Source organism: Syngnathoides biaculeatus, chromosome 13 (assembly GCF_019802595.1).
Source record: "Syngnathoides biaculeatus isolate LvHL_M chromosome 13, ASM1980259v1, whole genome shotgun sequence".
In the NCBI taxonomy this organism is placed as follows: Eukaryota; Metazoa; Chordata; class Actinopteri; order Syngnathiformes; family Syngnathidae; genus Syngnathoides; species Syngnathoides biaculeatus.
The window spans coordinates 5,855,031-5,879,983 of record NC_084652.1 but is presented as its reverse complement, the minus strand read 5'-3'; the positions used below and the strand labels follow the sequence as shown (position 1 = coordinate 5,879,983).

At 45.2% G+C, this 24,953-nt stretch overlaps 1 protein-coding gene across 2 annotated transcripts in view; it reads left to right on the top strand.

The window, feature by feature from the left end:
* Positions 1-24,803, top strand: part of skila (SKI-like proto-oncogene a) — a 45,053-nt gene extending 20,250 nt beyond the window's left edge. For both annotated transcript variants that reach the window (XM_061838488.1, XM_061838487.1), the window contains exons 3-8: positions 13,821-13,925; positions 14,428-14,513; positions 15,628-15,770; positions 19,314-19,609; positions 19,947-20,177; positions 21,927-24,803. In XM_061838488.1, coding sequence (XP_061694472.1) covers positions 13,821-13,925; positions 14,428-14,513; positions 15,628-15,770; positions 19,314-19,609; positions 19,947-20,177; positions 21,927-22,193 — 1,128 coding nt within the window. In that variant the 3' untranslated portion in view covers positions 22,194-24,803. The remainder of the gene's footprint in view (positions 1-13,820; positions 13,926-14,427; positions 14,514-15,627; positions 15,771-19,313; positions 19,610-19,946; positions 20,178-21,926) is intronic.
* Positions 24,804-24,953: the final 150 nt, after the last annotated feature.

Genomic DNA, 24,953 nt, shown 5'->3' with positions numbered 1-24,953 from the left:
ATCCTCACAAGGGTCGCGGGGAGTGCTGGAGCCTATCCCAGCTGTCAACGGGCAGGAGGCGGGGTTACATCCTGAACTGGTTGCCAGCCTATCGCAGGGCACGTAGAGACAAACAGCCGCACTCACGATCACACCTACGGGCAATTTATAGTGTCCAATTAATGTTGCATCTTTTTGGGATGTGGGAGAAAACCCGAATGCCGTCTTGGTACTCGTCTTAGTACGCAAGCTGAAATGAGTACGCAGGAAGTGAATTTAGCGGGTCCCTGAGCTCCTCGGAGAATGCGAACGAGATGGATTTGCAGCCGTTGAGCTGTGCGTGCGTGTTAGTGTGACGGAGAGACAGGCATGCCTGGGGGGCGCTGGGTGGTCTTGGATGGCGAGTGGGGGGGGGGGGGGGGGGCAGCAAAGCCAAGCTGGCCATGATGAAGAGAGAGGACCAGTGGCGGCTTCAAACAAGCACTGCATGTAATATGGATGAGAGCAGGCACCCTCTTTCTTTCTTTCTTTCTTTCTTTCTTTTCCTCTCAATCCTATTTTTCTTTCTTTCTCTCTCTTGCTGCTCTTCAGCCTCTTCCTCTTGGTCCTCGCCGCTATTGTCTGGGTTCTCCAGTTTCGTCTGGCAGCGAGATTCTCCCGTCTCTTACGTGTACGTTGGCCCAGTTGACGAGTACACTCACAGACCCAAGACGAGAGCCCACTGGCCTCGTTCTTGGTGTCCTGCGTCATCCTCCTCTCCTTTGACGGCTGTTTACATGCGACTATGTGTTTACCGCGTGAGAGTGTGCATGTCGGTGTGGCGTCACAGGTGACCCCCGCCAACCCCCACCCGACGGCTCGGCCACACCGTGCGAGCGGAGCGGACGCGCCGAGCCCCGGGCGATCATTTGGTTGAATGTCCTTGACTCGCTCGCAGGCCGGGATTAGCCGCTGTGCCGTAAATGTGCCGGCGTTCCCGTGGCGCTGAAATGAAAATATACGTAATGTGACGAGACAAAAGTTGGCGATTGTGCTCATTTGAAGTGGAACAGTTTGAGGCCCGCCTTATAATAAACTAAGTTATCGGTAATATTATTAAAAACACCTCCAAGATGGTCAAACAAAACCGGAATGAAGAATTTCTTTAACGGTTCTGTATACGATAATACGATTTTATTTCTTTAAAATTCTTAATTTGAATTTTTACTGTTAGGCGGCACGGTGGGGGAGCTGGTAAAGCGTTGGCCTCACAGTTCGGAGGTCCCGGGTGCAAACCCGGACCCGCCTCTGTGGAGTTTGCATGTTCTCCTCGTGCCTGCGGGGGTTTCTTCCCACATCCCAAAAACATGCAACATTAATTGCTCACACTGAATTGCCCATAGGTGAGATTGTGAGTGCAGCTGTTTGTCTCGATGCGCCCTGCGATTGGCCGGCAACCAGTTCAGGGTGTACCTCGCCTCCTGCCCGTTTATAGTTGGGATAGGCTCCAACACTTCCTGAAACCCCTCGTGAGGATAAGCGGCAAAGAAAATGGATTAATGGATGATGAAATGTCACAGATTACATCTTTTCTTTTCTCCTAATGCTTTCGACTTTATTCCTGCAATATTACGACTTTTTGGTCATTTTGCAACATTTTTCTTGCGATATGACTTAATTCTTGTCATATTACAACATAATTTTTCCAAAAATTGTGCTTTTTTTTTCTCATTACAAGCCAATTTTTTCTTCTAAAATTCCGACATTTTTCTTGAGATATTATGACTTAATTCTTCTAACATTACAAGATATATATATTTTTTTAAATGTGCCTTTTTTCCCATTACAACGCAATTTTTTCCTGTCAAAATTCCGACTTTATCCCTTTAAAATATTGTCATACAATTGACTCGCAGCGCAATTTATTCTTGGCCTTTTCTCTCGTGATTGTGTCCATAATTTTGAGTACATCATTACATCCAAACTTCCTTAATTTCACTTTCGGAATCAACAGCATGGATCAACTTCTTAATGGGTGATTAAGAAATGAAAGTCGGTTGAAATAAACTAAAAGACGTCGGAAAAGCTAGCACGACCTACTTCTGTGAATGTTCTCCTGTTAGTCACGCTATAATTAAAACGGGTACAAATCAATCAGTCGGGAGCATGAAATGAACGCATGGCGTCTGCTGGAGTCACTCACAGGAATGACAAACATTACCGCTCGGCGCATACCGCGGCCCAGACGCGCATCATAACTACAACACGTCGTCATCGTCATTAGCGAAATTATTGTTGTTTGTGTTAATGTCTTAATTAATAGTCGCGGCCAAGTCGGAATACCCCGGGGCTGCAAAGTGAGACATGACCTAACGCTTCCTGTTTGTCATTTTATAAGGAAATAAGTGAATGGCTCCTTTCTTGGAGCGCCTTCTTTCTTCGTGCTGCCGATTCCGCCTAGGGGGTCACGCTCAAGTTTGGATTTGAAACTTGGCTTGGAATTTTGAGAATAAATTGATGCAAATCTAATTATTATGGCAATCAGATATTTTAGTTCAAGGTATCGTATTTTACCAAAGTGAGTCTTTCTACTATTTGGGATGTAATTTTGTCTCTGTGCTGCCTCAACGAATGTGAAATGTGAATTAAAATCGTCCACGCATTCCCGAGTTCAAGACATTTTCCTGAAATCAGGCTTTTCGAATTTCTCAAATTTATCTACGTCACTTGCGAAGATGTGAATCGAACAGAATGTATGTGCTTGAATGTGAGGGGCGAAGCTCCACGGAGAAGAGATGGCGAGGGTGGACGACTTCAAATATTTGGGGTCAACAATACGGCGCAATGGAGAGCGTGGTAAAGAAGTGAAGAAACGGGTCCAAGCGGGGTGGAACAGTTGGCGGAAGGTGTCTGGTGTTCTATGTGACAGAAGAGTCTCCGCTCGGATGAAGGGCAAAGTTTAAAGAAAAAGTCGTGTAAGTCAACAATCTCACCTAGATCGGCGCTTTCAGTGTACGACGTGCGCGTTCAGCCCGCCAAGTGTATTCTCAGGTAATTTGTCCATTCATGAGCTAACGCCATTACGACTCCTCTCGCGTACGACATCGACGCGAGCCGCCGCCCCCGCCAGGGATTTGTCTGGGAGTGAGGACGGGAGATGAATAGCAAAAATTGATCGAGACAGTCTTTTTGTTTTAATGTGATGGCTCATGGAAAAATAAAATCCATACTGCCGCAGTAAAGCAGAGAGTGGCAAGACGCTTGCAACGTTTAACTGAGGTACTTTAACCCTCTTGTTTATAGCAAGGCCGCACAAGGGTCGGATGTAAAATGGCTGACGGTAGTTTTTCGTCTGGTTTTGTGCGTCTGCGTGTCATTTTATCAACTCCACCGAGGGCCATGCTAAATTTATAAAGGTTATGATGCAACAATTATCGTATATTATGAGCACATGTGCGTACAATGCATGTGGTGCAAAGGCTTTCTTCCCATCATAATATTTTTGCAAATTGAGCCCAGTCGGACATTTTGGTGGGAAATTTTTCGGGGGGTTGAAAATTTCCGTAATGTTTTGAAAATCCTCCCTGAAGTAAGTTTTACTTGGGTCTGTGAAATTTAGTAGGCAAAAACCCATGACTGAAAAGACTCAGAAAGTCAGCCATTTTGATTTGACGCCTCCATTTTAGGGTCATTTTGGTGACTATTTGGTAGCGTCGTCCGCAGGGTTTTGAAAATCAAGCCCCCCCGTAGCCAGTTTCACATAACATTAAATTTGGCGGGCGTGAAGAACCCCTCCCCGCAGAGAGACACAAAGTCTGCCATTTTGGCTCATGGCTTCTGTTCGCTTTCATTTCTTTTTAGAATTTCCCACCCCTGGGCTAGACAGCGCCCATGTGGCGCAAAAATGTGCCAGCGGGCCTGATGCCAAAGCTAATCGAGTAGGAATGAAACACTCCTTATCTGTGCGTGTGTGTCTGTGTGTGTGTGTGTGTGTCTCTCTGCGGGGGTAGCGAGGGGGGGGGGGGTGAGGCACACACATCAGGTCACATGACATCAGTCTCACCTGTCTCCTTTGGTCATTTTCTTCCTGTTTGTCCACCTGCTCAGACTTTTCCTTCATATGTGACATTTATTTGTCTGTGCTTCCTTCAGATGTTTTGGGTAATATCAAATTCCAGTTGAGGCCCCCGCCGCCCAAAAAAAACATTCATTTAAATGCCTCACTTTATTGTGAGCTTCCCTCGTGGGGTCTTATTGATTTGGCCGCTAAGACAAAGTGCTGCTCCCAGTCCGTGGATAAATGCTTTATTGGATTAGGACCTGTTATATGTGTGCGCATGCGTCTGTGTTTTGAGGGGGTTTGAGGGCAGGTGGTCTCACCATGTGTGAACATTCTAAAATAGATATTGTAATGAAAAATACATACAACGTGATTCACTTCAATGTCCATACGAAAAAAATAAATGTGAGCAGAGAGCGCGTCATCCATGCTCAAAGTTGCGGAAGTCTCATTCGACATCCAAATGGTAGCCATATTGGCTGCAACGTCTGTTCGTTACGTCACACCGTGACATTCGCCATTGAAAACAAGCTGTGCCACCTACTATGGGACACGGAAGCATCTCACAATCGAGTGAAGTGACCGGGGCAATATTACCCTGTCGTTTCAAACCATATTTAGATGATATGCGGATCACTTCTACCTAACAACAGACTCCCAGACAGTATGTATGAGCCAGCCCGGCCGGAGCCGTGACCCCTCCGCGCTTTGGCTGCGGCTCGTCCACCATCCTGCTGTGGGACACGGAAGCTCTTTTCAAAGAAGGGAACATCTCACAATCGAGTGAAGTGACCGGGGCAATATTACCCTGTCGTTTCAAACCATATTTAGATGATATGCGGATCACTTCTAACTAACAACAGACGCGCAGACTGTGTGGATGAGCCAACCCGGCCAAAGTCCCCTGCTTCGGTGGCGGCTCGTCCAAAGCCGTGCTCAGTGCCGATGTGTACTTCGACACATTTAGCACTCCTGACTTACATGGGGGGATCTTTAGTTACATTCTGGGAGGATTATGCCCCCCCCAAACTATTATTTTTTTTTGTAGGTGTATACACAGCTACCTGTCATTTGGAACCCACAAAGCTCTTGTCCTTTGCACACGCGCAATCCATTTTTCACGACGAACCAGGTCTTTTTGAAAAGTATGAAGGGTAAATCCATCCTTCCGAGTGTTCGAACAATATCCAGCAATACAACAAGGCGGGATTTTGGCTAACACACAGGAACAAAGAGCTACCTTTCAGCAGGTAAAACAAGTAGAAACATGCAACCACTTGAGTGGGCGTCTGCTACTAATCCGTCGAGAGGATTTTCATGGCGGGAGTTACAAAAAGCCATGTACGTCAAAATCATGTTTTGTGGTGGTAAAAAACGGATTGGTCCATTCCGGCTGCCTTTTTTTTTCCATTATTAAAAAACTAAAAATTATGCATTTCACAACAGTGGCACTTTAAAGAACATCAAGACAACATGACATACAATGGCAAGAAGTATCGTAAATTGAAGTTACACACCCCGAGAGCTCATGATCAGGATTCGGAATTAGATTCGGAAGACTGGAATTCTATTGTGAGTATTCCAGTATTAAATAAAAATTAAAACACCTGCGAGACCCCAACAGAAACCACCTGAACGTGCGTCATTTGTGCTTTAGTCCATCTTCAAAGCCAGCTTTAATTTCCTGTCGTAGTTAATTAACTGGCGCAGAGTCTCAGAAATGCTTCTGAAGTGGTTGACGTGTATTACGGGATGTGTCATCGCAGATTGGAGATCATTTTAAAAAAAGAGAAGGAGAGAGAGAAAGCGCGCATGATGCCGTCGAGGAGCGAAGACAGGAAGTGTGTATTTCGACAGCTCGGCGTCTGACACGGCCCGACGGATTGCGGCAGGATGTGGTGGAAGCAGACAGGGCGTGACCACATCTCTGCGGGCGACTCTTCCAGCAAGAGCGCAACCAAATAAAGTTGACTTCCTCTTTCTGACAAGATGCTTAAAATGGAGAGAAAAAAAAAAGAAAAACAAAAGTCTGCTGCAGTGACCTCCAGAGTGCCGAACACATGACTGGGCCCCAAGGGCGACGAGGGAGAAGACGGTATGGGTCGACAGCGTTATGATTTTTTACGCTAATTGTACTCTTTAAACATGAAAAATTCAACCCCGAAGCCATTTTCGCTGAGCAACATCAAATTTGAAAGACGATTCCTAGTAGACTGACGAGAAATCTCAAGAAGTCGTACCTGGGAAGACAGGAAGTCTGCAATTGTGGTCTGAAGAGGCCATTGTCGGGTCATTTTGTTCATTCATCCCCTCAAGCCAATTTCTCTTGCACCACGAGCTTTGGTAGGCGCGTCCATCATGAGTGTGATTACAAAGGAGTCTCAAGATCCCACGTCTTGCATTTTGGCTAGAAGGAGACGTTTTAGAGTCATTTCTGCCATTTTCGGGGAAACTTCAAAGGTGAATAACCCCTAGAAATATACGTATGTGTATGTACAGAATATTTGTGATGCCCCTCGGGTGAAAGTTCAAACGAAAGGCACGTGCTCTCTTTTTATCAACTCACGAGATAAGAGATTTATGAGCATGTTATTTCCATCCCGTTACCATTTCGTTGTTTTCAGCGCAGGCACACGCAGACATATGCACATACATAGATACACTAAGAACGTAACACGTGCAACATGCCGCACATCCACACTAATCACAGCCATAAAAAGCTTTATCTAAACAGCTACTTAATGATTGTTTAAGTTGCAGCATTACAGATTATAGTTGTGAAAAATGCACAAACGAGTGAGAGAATGTTGGCGCGGCATGATTCATTTATGAGTGACCGACATAGCCGTCTTCTCTATACGCACACGCATTTCCTTTCCACTTGACTGCTCTTTGTATGTCTGTTATGAAGTGTGGGTATATGGATATTGTATATTACTTGAAAGATTCCGCAGCAATACTGCGTAGGTATTTTTAGCCACGTGTGTGCACGGGTCCACGTGAGCGAGCTTGACCTCCGTAATTGTTTGCTCTTTGTGTGGCAGTGTGTCAATGCGGATGTGTGGAATCCACGCCGCTCGCTCGCTCCATTACCAAAACATCCTCGAATTTGACCGTATGACGGGACGGGTTTTCCGACATTTCAAGAGTTCATTCTGCGGCGCATTATTTGATTACACTCGTCTCGAAACACCGCTCGTGATTAGCATGACAGACGCAAAAGTCATGAAACAATTCACTGACCGAGTCCAGTCACAGGGTGAGAATTTCGGTCATCCTGGAGGGGCTCAATTTCGAGCCGCTAGTCCTCCGCATTGAGAGGAGCCAGGTGAGGTGGCTGGGGCATCTGGTTCAGATGCCTCCCGGACGCCTCCCTGGTGAGGTGTTCAGGGCATCTCCCACTGGAAAGAGACCCCGAGGATGACCCAGGACACGCTGGAGAGACTATGTCTCTCGGCTGGATTGGGAACGCCTCGGGATCCCTCCGGAAGAGCTGGAAGAAGCGGTAGATAATGGATGGATGGATGGAGTCTAGTCACATGGGAGCACGACAAGACGTGAAAGCAAAACACCTAACTTGAGCACCGCTTGATACCCTCGCACGCACCCCCTCGTTTGACTCGCAAATTGGTTGACGAACATGAAACGGGCGCTGCTCTCCAGACTTCCCCGTTTGCGCACGTTTTTTGTGTATTAACAGCCTCAATGCTACACAAACCTCTTTCTGCTCCAATAAAGTTGTCTGCCGCGGAAGCGTCACGTGTACTAATGGTCTGGGGAATATGCCGCGGCTACGGAAATGGGTCACCATCAACGTTCACATGGCCGAGTCTGTCTAGGGCAGTATGTTTCACGGAGCTGCTACTGCTGCATCATGTGTGTGTGGCTGCAGCAGCAGGCAGGCAGACTGCTGGTGATTAGGAACAACAGGGCAGAGTTCAGCCAAGCGAGCGTGCGGAATGCTAATCCACGTTGTCACAAGGCGAGGTTTGGCCTCACAAAGGCTAGGAGACGTGTGTGTGTGTGTGTGTGTGTGTGCTGGGGGTGTTTCTGTTAGCAGCTCACATAAGAGAGGTGCTTCATTACTGCAGATTAGGACAACATGGTGTATGTTAATATAAACACAGCAGGGGAGGTGGGGGGGAGCCGGTGAGAGAGCGATGGACAACAAGACAGGAGCAAGACAGTTGTGTTGAGGTGTGGAAACACTCATTAGGAAAGCGCAGACCTATGGCAATAATGAGCTGAGCACTGTGTTTGTGTGTGTAAGGGAGAGTGGGTGGTAGCCGTTCAGCTGTCAAATGTCAGGTAAACTAGAATCACAAGAGCAGCCATTAGGCAAGCGAGCGCAAACATATGAATATTTCCACTGCATACGTACGCATGCAAGTTGATGTACCGCATGACGATACAGTATTCCATATCTGTTTTTAGTAGGTTTTACTAGGTTGTTCTTACAATGACATTGTGATGTGTCAAAAATGATTTTCTTCCCATGGCAATATAGAATTGAATCATAATTTAAGACATTTTGCATTGTATAACTAGATTTTATTTTAGCTGTGCATCCATTCATCCATCCATCCATCCATCCATTTTCTTTGCCGCTTATCCTCACGAGGGTCGCGGGGAGTGCTGGAGCCTATCCCAGGTGTCAACGGGCAGGAGGCAGGCCACACCCCGAACTGGTCGCCAGCCAATGACAGGGCACATAGAGAGAAACAGCCGCACTCACAATCACACCTAGGGGCAATTTAGAGTGTCCAATTAATGTTGCATGTTTTTGGGATGTGGGAGGAAACCAGAGTGCCCGGAGGAAACCCACGCAGGCACAGGGATATCACGCAAACTCCACACAGGTGGGGCCGGGATTGAACCCGGGTCCTCAGAACTGTGAGGCCAACTCTTTACTAGCTGAGTCACCGTCGCTGTGCATCTTGAGTTCAAAATAAACACAATAAATTGAATGTAGATAATATATGATAGCTCCGGAACACAAGACGGTGTTTAAGTGTGTTGTTTAGACTTTGGATACGAATGGTTGGCTATGGCTATTCATATCAGTATTAATGCAGTATGGAACAATTAATAAAGTACAGAGGCGTATTGAGTTACCACACGGAACGTATTCGATGAGGTACAGGAAGTGTAGCTACTTATGTACCGTATTTTCCGCATTATAAGGCGCACCTAAAAGCCTTTAATTTTCTCAAAACCTGACGGTGCGCCTTATAATCCGGTGCGCTTTATATATGGATCAATATTTAGCATTTAGCGCAGCTCCAACTAATGAGATGCATAATATAACCCCAACCTCTACTGTAGCATCTATTCTATGCGCCTTATAATGCGGTGCGCCTTATATATGAAAAAAAGTTTTGGAATAGGCCATTCATTGAAGGTGCACCTTATAGTGCGGAAAATGCGGTACTCTGTAAACACAGTGTAGCTCAGCCTCAGGCTAGCGAAGAGTACGGCTGGCGACATCCTTTTTTTTTTTTTTTTTTTTTTTGGTCAAATGTGCGTTAACTCATTTGGAACTGCATCAATCCTTTTCTGGAATTATGATTGATATTGAACTTCCCTAAAAAGAAAAGACTCCACTTGTTACATGTTTTTACAACATTTACTTAATTTTGTATTATAGTGTGTACGGGGCGGAACGGTGGGCTCAGCTGGTAAAGCGTTGGCCTCACAGTTCTGAGGATCCGGGTTCGATCCCGGCTCCGCCTGTGTGGAGTTTGCATGTTCTCCCTGTGCCTGTGCTGGTTTTCTTTGGGCACGCCAACTTTAACCTTCAAATAGCCCTGAGAAGATGGGCCACAGTGTCCATGTACACACATGCACAGTTGTGCACTTTAACAACCTGCCAACAACCGACAGATGACCTGCCGTTAACATCTCAGCTTCTTCCTCTTGTTTTCGTCTCCTGACGACAAACTCACACAGACCGGCTTCCGCGACGCACTACTGCAGTGGCTTTACCGTCGCTTTCTGCCAGTCTCTGGACCGGAGTCTTTCCCACCCTCCCCATCCCGCTCTCTTCGTTGCTGCAGTAGGGAAGAAAGAGGGGGAAAAAAAAAAGAATCCAGCCAATCAGGAGCCAGCGTAAACAGACGAGCCCCCTCGCACTACAAAAACACACAAAGTGTAGGAACACGCACACACACACATGCGCACACCTGGGTGTGCATATGCCTTTGGGCTGTTACAAATGCAAACACGCTCATTCAAGTGCATCTTTGTTAATACGCCGCGCTCCCTGGCAACGCACACGTTAGGAATACATGATCGCTTTCCTCTGTCGGAAATGAGAGAGACAGACGAGATTCTCTTTCATATGTTACGCAGAGACGGCAGCAATTTTGAGAGATAAACGTTCGGGCCGGACATCCCCTCGTATGGGACTTGGCGTCGTCATTGGTTGACGCTCACTTAGCGTGAAGATGGACTGCAAGGGGAAGTGAGGAGCTTGGAAAGGCTCGTGCATTTACATAACACATGTCAAAATGTGCTTTGAAAAAACATTATGGAATTTGCCTCCGACTGGCTATCTTCAGCTCCGCCGCCCTTAGCAACAGTTGCCATCCCCCAGAATCTTCCAAAATGGCGACTGAGCAGAACAGGTTTGAAGTGGATTCTCTATCGCGTTTTCCCGGTAACATTGCTTTATGTGTTTTTTTGCCAAATGCGTCAGACTTGTCCAAGAGAGTCCTCCAGAGAGGTCTCAACTGTTTCACGCAAGGATATGTACACAGAATTAAGATTTCAGACGGAGTAGGATGCAATGATGTCAGAGTTACAGCGAAACATTGCCGATTGATGCAAAAAAAATTTAATGCCTCACAAACTTCATATTGAAATCCAACAGGATAACATAGTGTAGTATAGTAAAGTGCAAAGCAGGATGAGTACTTTTTACCTGGAAAGCTCACAAGTAATATTGTAGTGTTAATAAATGAGTGGGTGTATTCATTTGACCCGGCTCGTAATGGAACCCAGTGCTCTGTCTTAAAAGTCCGATGCGATACAAATGGGAAAATAGACATTTCTCTTGCATGACGTGGCACATTTACGTATCACTAACCCGACTCTCGGCATAAAACATGACACACTACATTCGGCGGGTCAGTGATATACTAAGAAAGTGTAAGTTGTATAAAGCACTGATAATAATTCAATCAAACTCAGAGAAGATACTTCTCGCTCACTTACCTTCAAACATACAACCTTGTGTTTGTTGATATTGTCCACATTTAGTTGTACCTGCGCTCTTCCGCGAGCCTTAATCCATCGTAGACACTTCGTCAACTGTGTTTTAGGCTTTGGAAAATGAATCAACCGGGCCCCAGGATATCTTTCATCAGAATTGCACGTTCCCCAAGCGCATCTGAGGACCGTTTTCTTCGTAACATAAACTTTTCCAAGCGCACGCTACTGACAACCAGCATTGCTTGTGGGACAACATGACGAGAGGGGCGTGTTAAGACAATGCGGCTATCTGATTGGCTATTATTGTACGAGTGATTGACAGGTAGGAAAGGTCCATTGAAAGCAGGTATAGTGAGATGGGCAACAAGTCATCCTTGAAAAAGGGAGTGGAAAGAATTGGCTTCTGAGACTTGTTTCACCACGCAACGGAATATTTGGTGGCGGTGAACTTGACGCAGGGAAAAGTCTGAAGGACCCATGATCGAATTTGAAGTGGTAGTCTCCCATTTTGGGTGAATTCTCGGCCTCGGTCTTTGACGAAAGAATTGGAAGCTAGCATCTTGGACAGCAAATTGCAATTTAAGATTTCAGCCGGTGAGGGTGGCGCAAGGCCTCAAAATTTGATCATTTTGAGGATTATCAATGAAATGACCACAAAAAAAAGCATCCACACCCAGTATCGAACGAGAAGTCTGCTATTTTGGTTCGTGCCGTGAGCGATACGATTTCTGCTTAGTGCAAATAAGCAAAGTGAGAAATAATAAAGGAGCAATTGAGAACCTGTAATCCCTTTCCTGTTACCATAATCTGCTAAACAAAACCGGATTATCCGCCAGCGTATCAGGCGGCTGCTACCTGCTTGTCTCACTTGTTTAGCAGCGTTGTGCTGAGGTATTATCCGAAATGGAAGGTTGTCTTTTTTTTTTTTTATATATTTATATATTATTATTCACTGCGTTTGTCCTCTCATTGAGATTTGTGAATACAGAAAAAAAATATGCTTTATATACTATGCGGAGGCTCTAGCGAATGACTCACAATGCAAATTTTCCTGATTAGTTGCTCATATCTGAAGTTTTAGCAAGGCGATGCTGACATAAATTGGATGTAGCTATGACGATCATCACTTCCTTTTCCCTCTCAGGCGTTTTCAAAGGGTAATTGTACTTCAATTTAGTTGTATTATGGTGTGGAGAGTTGAGCATCAGCTCCATCAGGCCCTTTGGCTGAGCACGTCCTGGATTTTCTGAATACGTGTGCAGAGGCAACGCTGCTCGTATTTATTAAGCACACACACACACACACACACGTGTATAGTGTATGATATATAACGCATCGTAACATTGAGAGACTCCCAGCTGCGTTGCGGGCCGCCTTTGCAATGAATCACACACACACCAGTGCATAATGGCAACCCGCTTGGGTCTGCTCCTCTTTTATTCATTCAAGCTTCCTCGGCGGCCTTATTCACTCCCTGCGCACCTCGCTTGTTCTGCGACATTCATCGGCGTCCTCCATCTCCAGGATATCATTTGTCCCCCCCCCGTCCTCCATTTTAAAAGAGGGTCTCGTCTCGTCTGTCCACATTTTCCTCTTGTTTATTTCCTGTGCTAGTATCGCTTCTGTCCGCGTGTTGATGAATTCAAGGCAGTGAACACAATGCTGTACATCACTAGAGTGGGAGGTGGGGGGGGGTTCATCTATATGCTCACGTATTAATACATGCAAGTCAGTAATTAATCAAAAACCAAGACATAACCTGATTTTCACTTGCCATCCTCTGGAGTTACTGATGTCAACCTCTGATGTCAAGACTCGTTGATCTAGAGAAAGAATAGCCGTTGACATTTTTTTTTTCAGTCAAGTGACTGATGCTCAACCAAGACTTACACATATTTAAAAAATATATATATTTAAAATGGTAATTTGCCCTGGGTGGCCACCGTGCAATCGTGGACAACTGACCGATTATCAAGTTCATGATTGTTTTCTGAAATTTTTGTAATCTCATGATTGAATTAAAAAACAAACAAAAAAAAAAATGAATTTCTGAATGGAAGAGCAACATACTGTAGTATAAATGACTATTTTTAAAAAATAGCAAATATTATATTATACATATGGCGGCACGGTGGAGGAGTTCTGAGGACCCAGGTTTGATCCCGGCCCCGCCTGTGTTGAGTTTGCATGTTCTCCCCGTGCCTGCGTGGGTTACCTCTGGGCCCTGCGGTTTCCTCCCACATCCCCAAAAACACGCAGCATTAATTGGACACTCTAAATTGCCCCTAGGTGTGATTGTGACTGCGGCTATTTGTCTCCATGTGCCCTGCGATTGGCTGGCGACCAGTTCGGGGTGTGCCCTACTTGTTGCCCGATGACAGTTGGGATAGGCTCCAGCACTCCCCGCGACCCTTGTGAGGATAAGCGGCAAAGAAACTGGATGGATGGTTATTTGCTGAAGTGACTGTGGGGTTCCTTTTTGAAAAAGTTTTTGTACTAAATATAAAGTCTGACTTTGGGATTCTGTTTGTACACGTCCATCTTTTTTTAAAAATGAATGAATGTATTCCCCCTTTCTTCTCTCTTCCAGAAGGCGACTGCAGGGGATGAAGACCAGGAGAACCAGGCTCGCAAATCCTCCGGGGACCTCTGCTCCTCCGACGGCAAATTGGCTGAAGCCGACCCAACGGGCAAGGTCAGTCGCTGGGCTACCCCCTCCCATTATCCCCCCCCCCCCCCGCCCCACCCTCACCACCACTCTTCACCCCAGTTTGCAATCTCTCATCCATCACCTCCCGTTGCACCCGCCCCACCCCCCGCCCCGTACACGCCGGGCAGCTCTCTGGGTCAACTTCCACACGTACACACAAGCCAGTCATTTTCTGATGGCGCGTGCCTCCTCTGCAGTTTGTCAGGAAGTACACACAGACAAAATATAACACAGCTGCAGACGCTTTTCTAAGCTCTTTTTCATGATGATCTTTTTTTCCACACAAACGCGCACACACACCCAGATGCTCGGCGCTCCGCAGGTGATCCCTCATCCACGTCTACTGACAGCGTATATTAGCTCTATTAGATCAGGATCCTGACAGCGCAGCCCATTTCCTGCTTCTTGTCTCCACGTCGCACTTACATACGTCTAATTACCTTATTCTAATCATCGTATGGTGTGGGTTTTTTTTTCTTCTTTGCAGGGTAAAACATCTCCAACTGTGGTGTACAATCAGCTTTTTCCAGACATCAAGGAGGAGCCTGGACACCCAGCCCTGGTCCATCCCAGGTACTGCAGTCACGCACCACCCGCTTTAGAGCCCGTTTAAAAGGAAAACATCAAATTTATAGTTCAGCGCTCCATAGTCTCTTTTACGCAGATCCTGCAAAATAGCATCATCAGAGCAATATATATATATATATATATATATATATATATATATATATTTTTTTTTTTTTAAACACAGAACCTAGCAAAAAGAAAACACGTAATAACTAATGTGATTACAGCTGTCTTCATCCTCTCCTCCCATCCCTTGCATCGGAGTGTAATCCCACCCAGATTAAAAAAAAAAAAAAAAAACGCAACAGATGACCTTGCGCCGCCCTGGCCGGCGTGCGACCCGCGTGACGCGCTGATCGAGTGGCAACCCGCCGACATCAAAACTTCAGCGGGATTAGCGCTTTTATCCCCCAACCCCGCCAAAACCGCATGACCGTCATGCACACACACACACACACACTCTAGAACCGGCCCGCGCCAGTTTGTTGTCAGCACGTCTGCACCAGTGAGCCATAATGAACGTGGCGCAATACATCCGCAGCACTTAGCGTCACGTTCGATGTCCATTAGCGGGGCGCTTGTCAACTATAAATTGGACGTGGATTATTCAATCGGGCTTGGGTTCCTACTGTTGTACTTTTCTGCTTAACCTAGTTTGCAGTCGCAGCTCTGTCTAGAGGGGGCTCGCGACGATGATGATGATGATGGCAGTGGTGGCGAGGGGGAGTCTCCACTAGCAAAGAAGCAGATAGCGCCACCTGGTCCTTTGCGATAAGACCAAGGTCTGTTTAGGCGGAGCTGGTGTAAACACAAGATAAGACTTACCCCAATATTCAGCAGTAGTGTAGGTTTTTTTTTTCTTTTTTTTTTTTTTGTCATTCATGCAGCGTGAATTACAGAGCGCGTATATGTTTAATATCATTATCCCAGCAAAGTCCATAACTCATAAGGTTTTACAAAACTGAGAAAGGTGACATCGCTCGCTCAATGATGATGAGTCAGGTAAAAAAAAAAAAGACGGAGTCAGTCAATTGTGAAAAAACAACTTTAATTCGGGCCGTCTCGGAGCGCATATCAGTGTTTTAATCTCTCCATTTTTTAAATTTTCTCTCTTCCACAGTTACTACCTGTACACGTACGACAAGATGGTGGCTCCCAACGTGTCCCTGCGCAGGCAGGCGGAGATGAGCCCCGAGATGCTCGGCGCGCTGCTCAAGCACCACTACGGCCGAGGGCCGCCGCTCCACGACGAGCCGCCGATGGGTCAGTCGCGACTCCTGAGAAAAATACGTGCTGTGATGCTGTTCCAAAAATCGTGGAGTACACGGTTTTCTGTTTCTCACAGTGTGCGCACATCGTAAACATCGTTATTTTGTGTAAACAGGGAACACATTTAATAACATTTAATATGAAACATAAAACTGCTGGCAGTAAATCCTCCAATTAATTTCCTTTTCATTTATGATACACATAATCCCACAAGGTGAAATTCTTCTTACCACGGAGAACCAGTTCCACACACATCCGAGTGAAAGAGGCGCGCAAAACAGGGCTGCACCACTTCAGTCGGGAAGGCGGCGACGATGCTTTGCTCAAGGGCACTATTGTTTTATGTCCATCAGAAAAGCCCTCAACGGGGTGTTTAAATGCCACTGGAAGTTGCGTGACCATTTCGGCTAGTTTTTTTTCCCCCTCACTGCACATTTTGAAATATTATCACGTTCCTATGATGTTGTTTCAAATTATTTAATTAGTAGTTTATTAGTTAGAATTTAGTTTGCAACACAGTCTGGGCAACGTAGAGCAGTGACGAGCTAGACATGCTGCTTATGTTTACTTTCGATATTAATGGAGAAAGTTGTTTCAAGATGCAATGACTGTCGGAGTAGGTGAATAATCGAAGAAAAAGTGGTTAAGCTGGGACGAGATTTTCTCTTTTCCGAGTGGGAAAGGTCTGGTCTGAAGCCAAAGTAGAAAGTGCAGGATCAGATGGTGTCTAATTTTCAAATTCCACCTTGGCACAGCCTGATCCAGGTTGAAAGCACGGACAATACAGCGCATAAAAATCTAATTCTGTATTTTAAATATAGGAGGCAACATAACATTGACCTTAAAACGGTTTGGGAGCATCATCTTGAAAAGTAGATCTTGGGGTACAAAAGTCTGGGCACCCTTGCATTAATGTATGATGACTATGGCAACTAGCGTTTATTTTATTTTCCTGTTTAGAAAAGAGCAATTTCAGTTTGAGGGGAGTCGTTTATTTAACGTCTACAAGATGGACGCAATTTGAAGAGCGATATAAAATGGAGGCCGCTAGTGCAATCGTATCGCATGTTACTATTAAGTCTGCCTGCTAGCTGCTAGCGGTCCTCTGGTTGAGATGCTGGATGCTTGGGAAATGTATGACACACATACTGTACACGGGAGCTACCAGGAGCTATTAAAAGTCTTACGATATGAGTGGGAGAGACGAGCATGCTTATGGAGGAGACACGTGTGCTGTAAATAATACACAATAACACACAGGCAGGTGCCTGCAGCCATGCACATCCTCACATGCTGACCTCCACTTAAAGACTCGGGGTGGCACCTCACTGTTGATGAGCAAAAAGGTGGCAGTTACCTCTTTTCCTGCGCCTCTGCTGTGCTCGTTTTTTTGTGTACTGTAAATGTGTATTTGTGTGTGTGTGTTAGCAGCAATCACAGGAATGTGTCAGCCATTCCAGGCCGTCTTTCCGCAAACATTTCTCCTTCCGTCCTTTCCTCTTTTCCGCATCGCGTCTCCCAGGTCGACTTTTGTCGCCTTCTCTCTTTCCTATCCTCCTCCCGTCCCACCCCGCCAAAGCTAAAATGGCTTCTTCAAACCAAAGTGGTAGACTTCCTGTGTTTTTCCGGGCATGGGTTCTACAGACTTTAGATAGATGGATGGATAGATAGATAGATGGATAGATGGATAGATGGATAGATGGATAGATAGATAGATAGATAGATAGATAGATAGATAGATAGATAGATAGATAGATAGATAGATAGATAGATTGATAGATTGATAGATTGATAGATAGATAGATAGATAGATAGATAGATAGATAGATAGATAGATTGATTGATTGATTCTGGGCTATGCTACCAAACTAGTTATCATCAGAATGACCCTCTAATTGCCACTTAGCGACCAAAATGGCAAATTCCCTTGATCTTTTTAGGCACAGGTTATTTAATCTTTTTTTAGGGTATTTATTCATATTAGACACTCATATTGGAATTTTTAAAAGCAAAGCAAATTTATTTGTATAGCGCATTTCATAAACAAGGTAACTCAATGTGCTTTACGTGATTAAAGGCATTTGAAAACAAAGAGACAAAACAGTTAAAAAGAGATAACAATAAAAATGACAAAATATTTGAAAAAAAAAAAGAGTTAAAACCGCATACAGTGCAAGTAATATAATCAAAAAGTGGATATATTCTAAAAAGCATGAGAACCTGGATTTAAAAACATTCACACTTGGGGCTGACCTCACCATTATTATTGTTATTATTATTCCATATGTGTGCAGCATAATAGCTAAATGCTGCTTCACTATGTTTACATCGGACTCTGCGCTCCACTATTTGACCCGAGTTAGTCGATCTCAGAGCTCCACTGGGTTTGTATACTCTCAGCTTTTTTTTTTCATGTATTCAGGACCTAAATCATTTAATGATTTATAGACCAGTAGCAGAACTTTAAAATCGATTCTAAAGCTGACTGTAAGCCCGTGCAAGGACTTTAGGATTGGAGTTGTGTGTCCAGTCAGAAGACCATTACAATAGTCAAGTTTACTTGAGATAAAAGTATGGATGAGCTTTTCCTGGTCTGCTTGACACATCCAAGACTTCCCCCTAAGATATGTTCTTCAGATGGTAGAAGGCAGTTTTTGTGATTGATTGTTGAAAGTCAGGTTGGAATCAATCAGAACACCAAGGTTTCTGACTCGGTCTTTGGTTTTTAAAGATAGAGACTCACAGAGAGTACATTTTCCCCAAAGATGTCTGCTTGAAAACAAAACAGTAGACACACTGTGTTTTTTGGGGGGCACGAATGACTTTTTGAGACTTTTTGGCGGCTTTACACATTAGACATGCTGACCAGATTTCACGTTGCTAAGGGAAACTGGCTTTGGGGGCCGAATTTGCCGATAGTCTGCTGTCACGTTCCTTCTCTTCCTAATCTTTCTCCTCCTTTTCTTCCTCTTCTTGTCTGCTTCGCTTTCCTTCCACTCACTCATTTTCAATCCTACTTCCTTTTGATTCATCAGCAGATGACTCACTGATGTTAGTGCAAAGCGTGCCGTGTGTCCGCTATTTATTTACGCGTCTCACACACACACACACACGCGCGCACACACACTATAGGAATAAAAGGCAAGACAAACACAACATGGCTTCCTTTCGATGCCTCTCCAGTTCCTTTTTAAAGCAAGGGTGAGCAAATTGCAGCCTACGGGCCGATCTGTTCTTCTGTAATTTCGGCCCACTGAGCATTTACATTACCAAGATTCCTGGAATACTTCTTGTGTTAATTTAAAATGTATAAAATAAATAAAAATGTAAAATTTATTTCCGGGCACATCTGTCCATTGAAAAAGCAATCAAATGCGGCCCGCTCCTGTTTTAAAGTGGAACAAGTGGGTTGCCAGACGGCTCCCTTATTCCACTTTTGCCAAGTCGGTCGTGTGAGCTTTTTTAGTTAAGGTGGCAGACCGCCGTTGCTGCCCCCCCTCCTCTAACTTCCTTCTTTATCCCACTTCTCTTCCTCAGATCTTCACACGTCGCCTCCGCTGGCTGAGGAGGCCAAATCCCAACACGGCGGCGAGCGGGAATGCCAAGCCCAGGCAGTTTCCATGGAGACGAGCAGCCTGAGCGGCAAGATAGCCGCCCGCACTCGCGGCCCTCCTCCTCATCCCGGATCGCCGCCGCCGCACGAGGAAGCGGGATGCGGCGGGAACGTGGCGGAGGACGACAAGGACAGGATCGTGGTGGAGATTATGCAGATGTACGGCAGGCAGCAGGAGAAACTCAACTCCACCCTGCACAAGCAGCTGCAGCTGGAGATGGTGAGAAACTAAAAATGAATTCCCATCATATTTCATTAGTAGGAATCAAACAACACATTTGTCGACGAAGGACCCCTTGACTGCCTTATTTTGGGGCATGGCTTATTAATACCTGGATCTTGCCGTATCTCAGCCAGACACCGGCAACACTATACAACGTATTATTATTATTATTATTATCACTATATCCCATCTTTTACGATCATTGGGCTACAGCTCGTCAAATCAAACACTTTCGGGGTAGGCGGTGTCGCTACAACCAGATATAACTTCCTGCGTCTTTTTGTCGATCACGCAGACAACAGCTGACGCACGTCCCCCGTCCGTTTGTCCGCAGGAACTGGAGGCGCTGCGCGGCGGCGAGGCAGCGCGTCTGCGCGAGCTGAGCGCCGAGCAGCGGGAGCTGCGCACCGAGCTGGAGGCTGTGCACAGCGAGCAGGCGCGCCAGCTGGGCCAGGCCCGCCAGGAGCAGCTGGAGCTGGAGGCCCGTCTGGAGCTGCTACGGCAGCAGGCGTGTGCCTGCGAACCCGCTGCCCAGCGCCAGCAGGAAGCGCACTACGTCGCGCAGGTACGACGGCGCAGTGATGCGTAGAAATTAGATACACAGACGTGGGTGGAATCCTAATCCAAGTACACGTATTGGTTTCATACCTGCCTTTTTCTAAGTGTCAAGTTTTGCTCCACTGAGGCACTGTGCACGCATGCGCCTCTGGAGGCAAGAAATTTGTTTAATGTATGCACGGAACCGTATGACCCAAGGTCGGACTACCTGCCGATTTATTTATTTATTTATTTATTTATTTTTACATCATCGTCTATTATGTGGGGCAAGAGATTATTTGTCATAAGCGGATGAAAAAAACTGGCGGCAATCAGTTGGGACATGCCAAAATGGCCTATTAGATGAATGGCCACTTGGGGCTCGGCATATGAAGATGGTTTTTATTTGTCGTAAGTGGAGAGAGAACCCGTTTGGTGAAAAGCTTCTATTGGATCGATGGCCACCAATGGCACGCTCAAAATAGACGTGCCCGTATTCCTACACATCGTGACATTTTCTCAAAACTTCTGCGTTTTATCTCGAAACAGTTTGATGTTAAATTTTGAAGCCTCCTAAAAACTTTTTTCGCCAACAAGTGCCGTATTTTATGGCCTATAAACTGTGACTTTTTTTACACACTTTCAACCCTGCGGTTTATGCGGTGAAGCGCCTAATTTACGCATTTTTTCTAACGGCCGCAATGGGGCGCTCGAGCGAAAAAGGTAAGAATGAGACCGGTGGGATATATGTGCCGAGGAAGTGACTTTTACCGGTCCGGCCCTCTTAGCCCCACGCTAGCATGTGAGTGCTGTGTCTCAGGGATTTTTACCAGTATGTTTTTTTTAACTGGCCTTGTTAGCGCAGCAGTGCTAGCATTAGCGTTAGCGTGGCGGCGCTAGCATTTGCGTTAATGTGACGGCACTAGTGTTAGCGCTAGCGTTAAACTCTCTTTGTCCCGTCTTGGTAAATATCTCGTGTTTCAATGTGGGCACTTGCAGCATTTACACGGGTGCGTCCAATGTACGTACCAAATGGTATTTCCTTTACAAATGTACTGGGTGAGGCTTATAACCAGGTGCGGTCTGGAGGGTGGGAATTGCGGTACTTGCGTCGCATAAAATTGAAACCGTTTTTGAAAAGGTTTTTCAAGAAAAAGCTCACGTTATTTTCACAAAATATTTTTAATACACAATTTTTTTTTCATAAAAATGTACCATATATTTACTATTTTAAAAAAATGAAAATTTTTTCATGTGCAACTGCGATATTTAAAAGTGCTCAATAATAAATGCTGAGTTGAATCAAAAATCTGACTTTATTCCAAAAAAGGCAACATTTTTTTGTGAAAAAGATGTTATTATGGCGTCAGAAGCTACTTATTTGTATGTTATTTATAATGTTTGGTTATTATTTGAGGGAGACGCTTCTTTGCGTAATTGTATGCCATTTCGAGTTGTTTGCTTTTGCGGTCATGCGCTCGCCCCTGCCTGACAGCGCCGTCCAGTTTAAACACCCGCGTGGGTTCCTCGGGCTCCGTACGAGCTTATTTGGTCAAAGAAGTGGGTCAAAAAAAGACAAATGGCCGTGCTGGTTTAAATTGACGCCGGGCCACACAGACGGCACATTCAGCCGACCACCCCCCCCCCCCCCGGTCCTGCTTGTTTTGGAGCTTTCTGGCTCCACATGACGACAATCTCCGGTTCTGTGCCAGCCTAGAGGTCCACGTTGTGTATTTGTCAGTCCTAAAATATCCCAAACCCCCTCGTCTCTTCCCAGTTGTCGGAGCTCCGCCAGAGGCTGGAGCGCGCCGAGGCCGACCGGCAGGAGCTGCAGGACGAGCTGAGGCGGGAACGGGAGGCTCGGGAGATCCTGGAGCGCGCCATCAGCCAGCTCAAGCAGCAGATGGGCCGGTCGAGCACCGCCTTGCCCGCCGGTGCCAGCCCCTCGCCCCCCCTCACCCCGTCCACCGGACCCCCCAACGCCCATTCGCCAACCTCCTCCTCCCCTTCCTCCTCCCCTTCCTTCTCAGAGGCCCCAAAGTAACTGGCGCCTCTCCTTCGCTTTCAATCTTGGACTTTTCTAATTTAACATGAAAAAATTTTGTCTTTTTTTTTTATTATTATTCTCCTCCTCTCAACAAACAGTATTTAAATACTTTTTTTTGCTTTGTTTGTTTGGGATGTGATTTTAAGTTATAGCCTTTTAACAGACACCACAACCGCCACCGTTCACGCTGCTTGGGTCGCATCCCCTTCACGCACCTGCTCAAATCTCGTCTGAGAGCAACGTGAACTCGAGATGCACATTGCCCACCTCGCTTTACGAAGCCGTCCTCCCTCCGCAACACTGTGCCCCCCCCCCCCCGACCCCACCCCAGATGAAAAGAACATGCGCTCCTTTTTTAGTGAACTCGACTTGACTGAGCGCCCTGGAGTCGTCGCCCCCTCTGGGACAGGAATGCACGTGAGCTGTGTTTCCATTTGATTTTTTTTTTTTTTTTTTTTTTTGTGGTTTTGTTTTGTTTTCTGTGAAGAAAATGAAGGCAGCTTTTGATAATAACACAACCAGGTCACTGTTGACAGCAGTTACTTTGTGCCGACTGAACAAACAGCGAAAGGAAGAGGGGTGGCGCACCGAGGGTGGGGTGGGGACTAACCCCGGGACGCGAACTTCACCGAGCGCCCCTCCAACGCTGCACCAGCTTCGGACAACGCCACTTTCATTCACGTCGCCAGGCAAAAAGTGCTTTTTTTATTGCCTCTAATGAGATCCCTCTAACCCGGTGTGTACGTGAGCGAGAATGCGTGTGTAAATAATGATTGAAATGAGGAAAAAGGAGCGTAAAAGGCGGGGGTGTTAACTTTTTATGCATCGACTACAAATGCAAATTGATAAGACATTCCACTGTGCTCCATTTCATAGGCAGATTATGAGGACAGTCCCAAGTCGTCAATGTTGTTGGGGGGATGGGGGGGGGCTTTTATGAAAATATTTAACATAATATTAAACTAAGGATTTCTATTCACTTTGTACATACACTAGCCATTAATATATTAAAGCTTCATCTTTGTCTATGGTAAATCTTTTTGGAGGTTATATATGAATCGGTGCGGGGGAGAAAAAAAATATTTTGCTTGGGATCTTTGCAAAAAAATATGCAAATTCGTCGAGCGGATGTGGAGGAAAAATGTGTTTCATGTCACACTCTTATTTTAATTTATTTTATTTTTTTGGGAGCTGGCGCAAAAAGGAAAATTTAAAAAAACTTTCTGCCACTTTTTCTAGGAACTCGCCAAAGGACGTACTTAAATGTATGGGGGGAGAAAAAAAACATTTTTCTGGACATTTGTGGCCTTTTTCTGCTGAGATTTTTATAATTAATGCCAGGCTGGATTATATCATATACGATGCTGGGGCCACAGGTGTAATGTGAAAATTCATGAATAATAGTTTGCAGAATTACATCTTGGATTATAAAAACAAAATAACAAAAATATGAATATATATATATTTTTTGCATGTTTCTCTGCCCCTCATATTTGTGTAAAAAAAAAAAAATGCTCCCACCAATAAAATAATAATAATAATGAGCCACTGAGGCTCATGTGCATGAACCTGTACAGTTTTTTTTTTTTTTAAATATATAAATATGAAAGGTCAGTGTGAATGAATGTGTGAGTGGATTTGTACACTCTTGACGCCACTGAATTTATATTCAGTATTAGTTTATTTTTGTTTTAATTCAGCAGAACAAGATTACATTTATACACGGGGGGGGCTGCTGTTTGAGGATGAAGTGAAAGGGAAGCCCCCCCCCTTGCCCCTTCTTTAACGCGAGTCGACATTTTGCAGTGTTACACGAAATGCTTTTGTACAGTCTCTTTGTCTTTTCTTTTCACACCCCCATGACGACAAATCCGCCGTCAGGGTTTCACACAATGTCGCTGCAACGCGGGATGTATTCTGTACATAAAGAGATGCTTTAAAAAAAATATTATATTAAAAAAAAAAAAGACGGGAGTTGGGAATTCGCAGCAACAATGACAATCGGCGACCTCCCTAAAAAAACGGGCCCCCCCTGTCTTTTTTTTCCCCACCTCAGCCACATGCTTTTATCGTACACCCCCCCCCACCCCCGGCACTGGTGGGCGACAAATAGGTACATTGTGTTTTCATTTGTACACTTTTGAAAAACAACAAATATATATTCATGCCCCCCCCCACGCCGCCACACAATGCTGAAACATGACTCGCGGTGTCCGTGTATGAATATGACCATTGCCAATAACCATGTGATGAGAATCTTTGTTCTTTGCATGACTTGAGACACTGATCTCCTACCTCATGTTGTGATATATATAAATACAAATCTATATCTATAAAAAGATGTTTTTTTTAAATGCAAAGGAAACTAACGGTTAAATCATTTAATATCGACGAGTACATGACCTGACTATACTATACTATATGCTTTTCAGCTCTATGATACCTCACTTGTATCTTGGTGTTTTTTTGTTTTTTTTTTTGGGGGGGGTTGTTTTTATTTTCCTGTTCTTTGCGCATATTTTGATTTGACACCTTGTACATATGATGTTGTGTATAGACAATGAACTTGGATCTAATTCAAGTAAAGTTCTGTAGTGTTCAGCCATCGATGCGTGTTTCCTGCTGCTTTTTTTTACCCCCTACGCCATATGAGAAACCGCACACCGCGGACATTAACAATATCTCCATAGACAAAAAAAAATAAGTACAACGGTCAAACTCCTTTTTTACATTTCCCTTTCCTGGCAATGTTAGGCA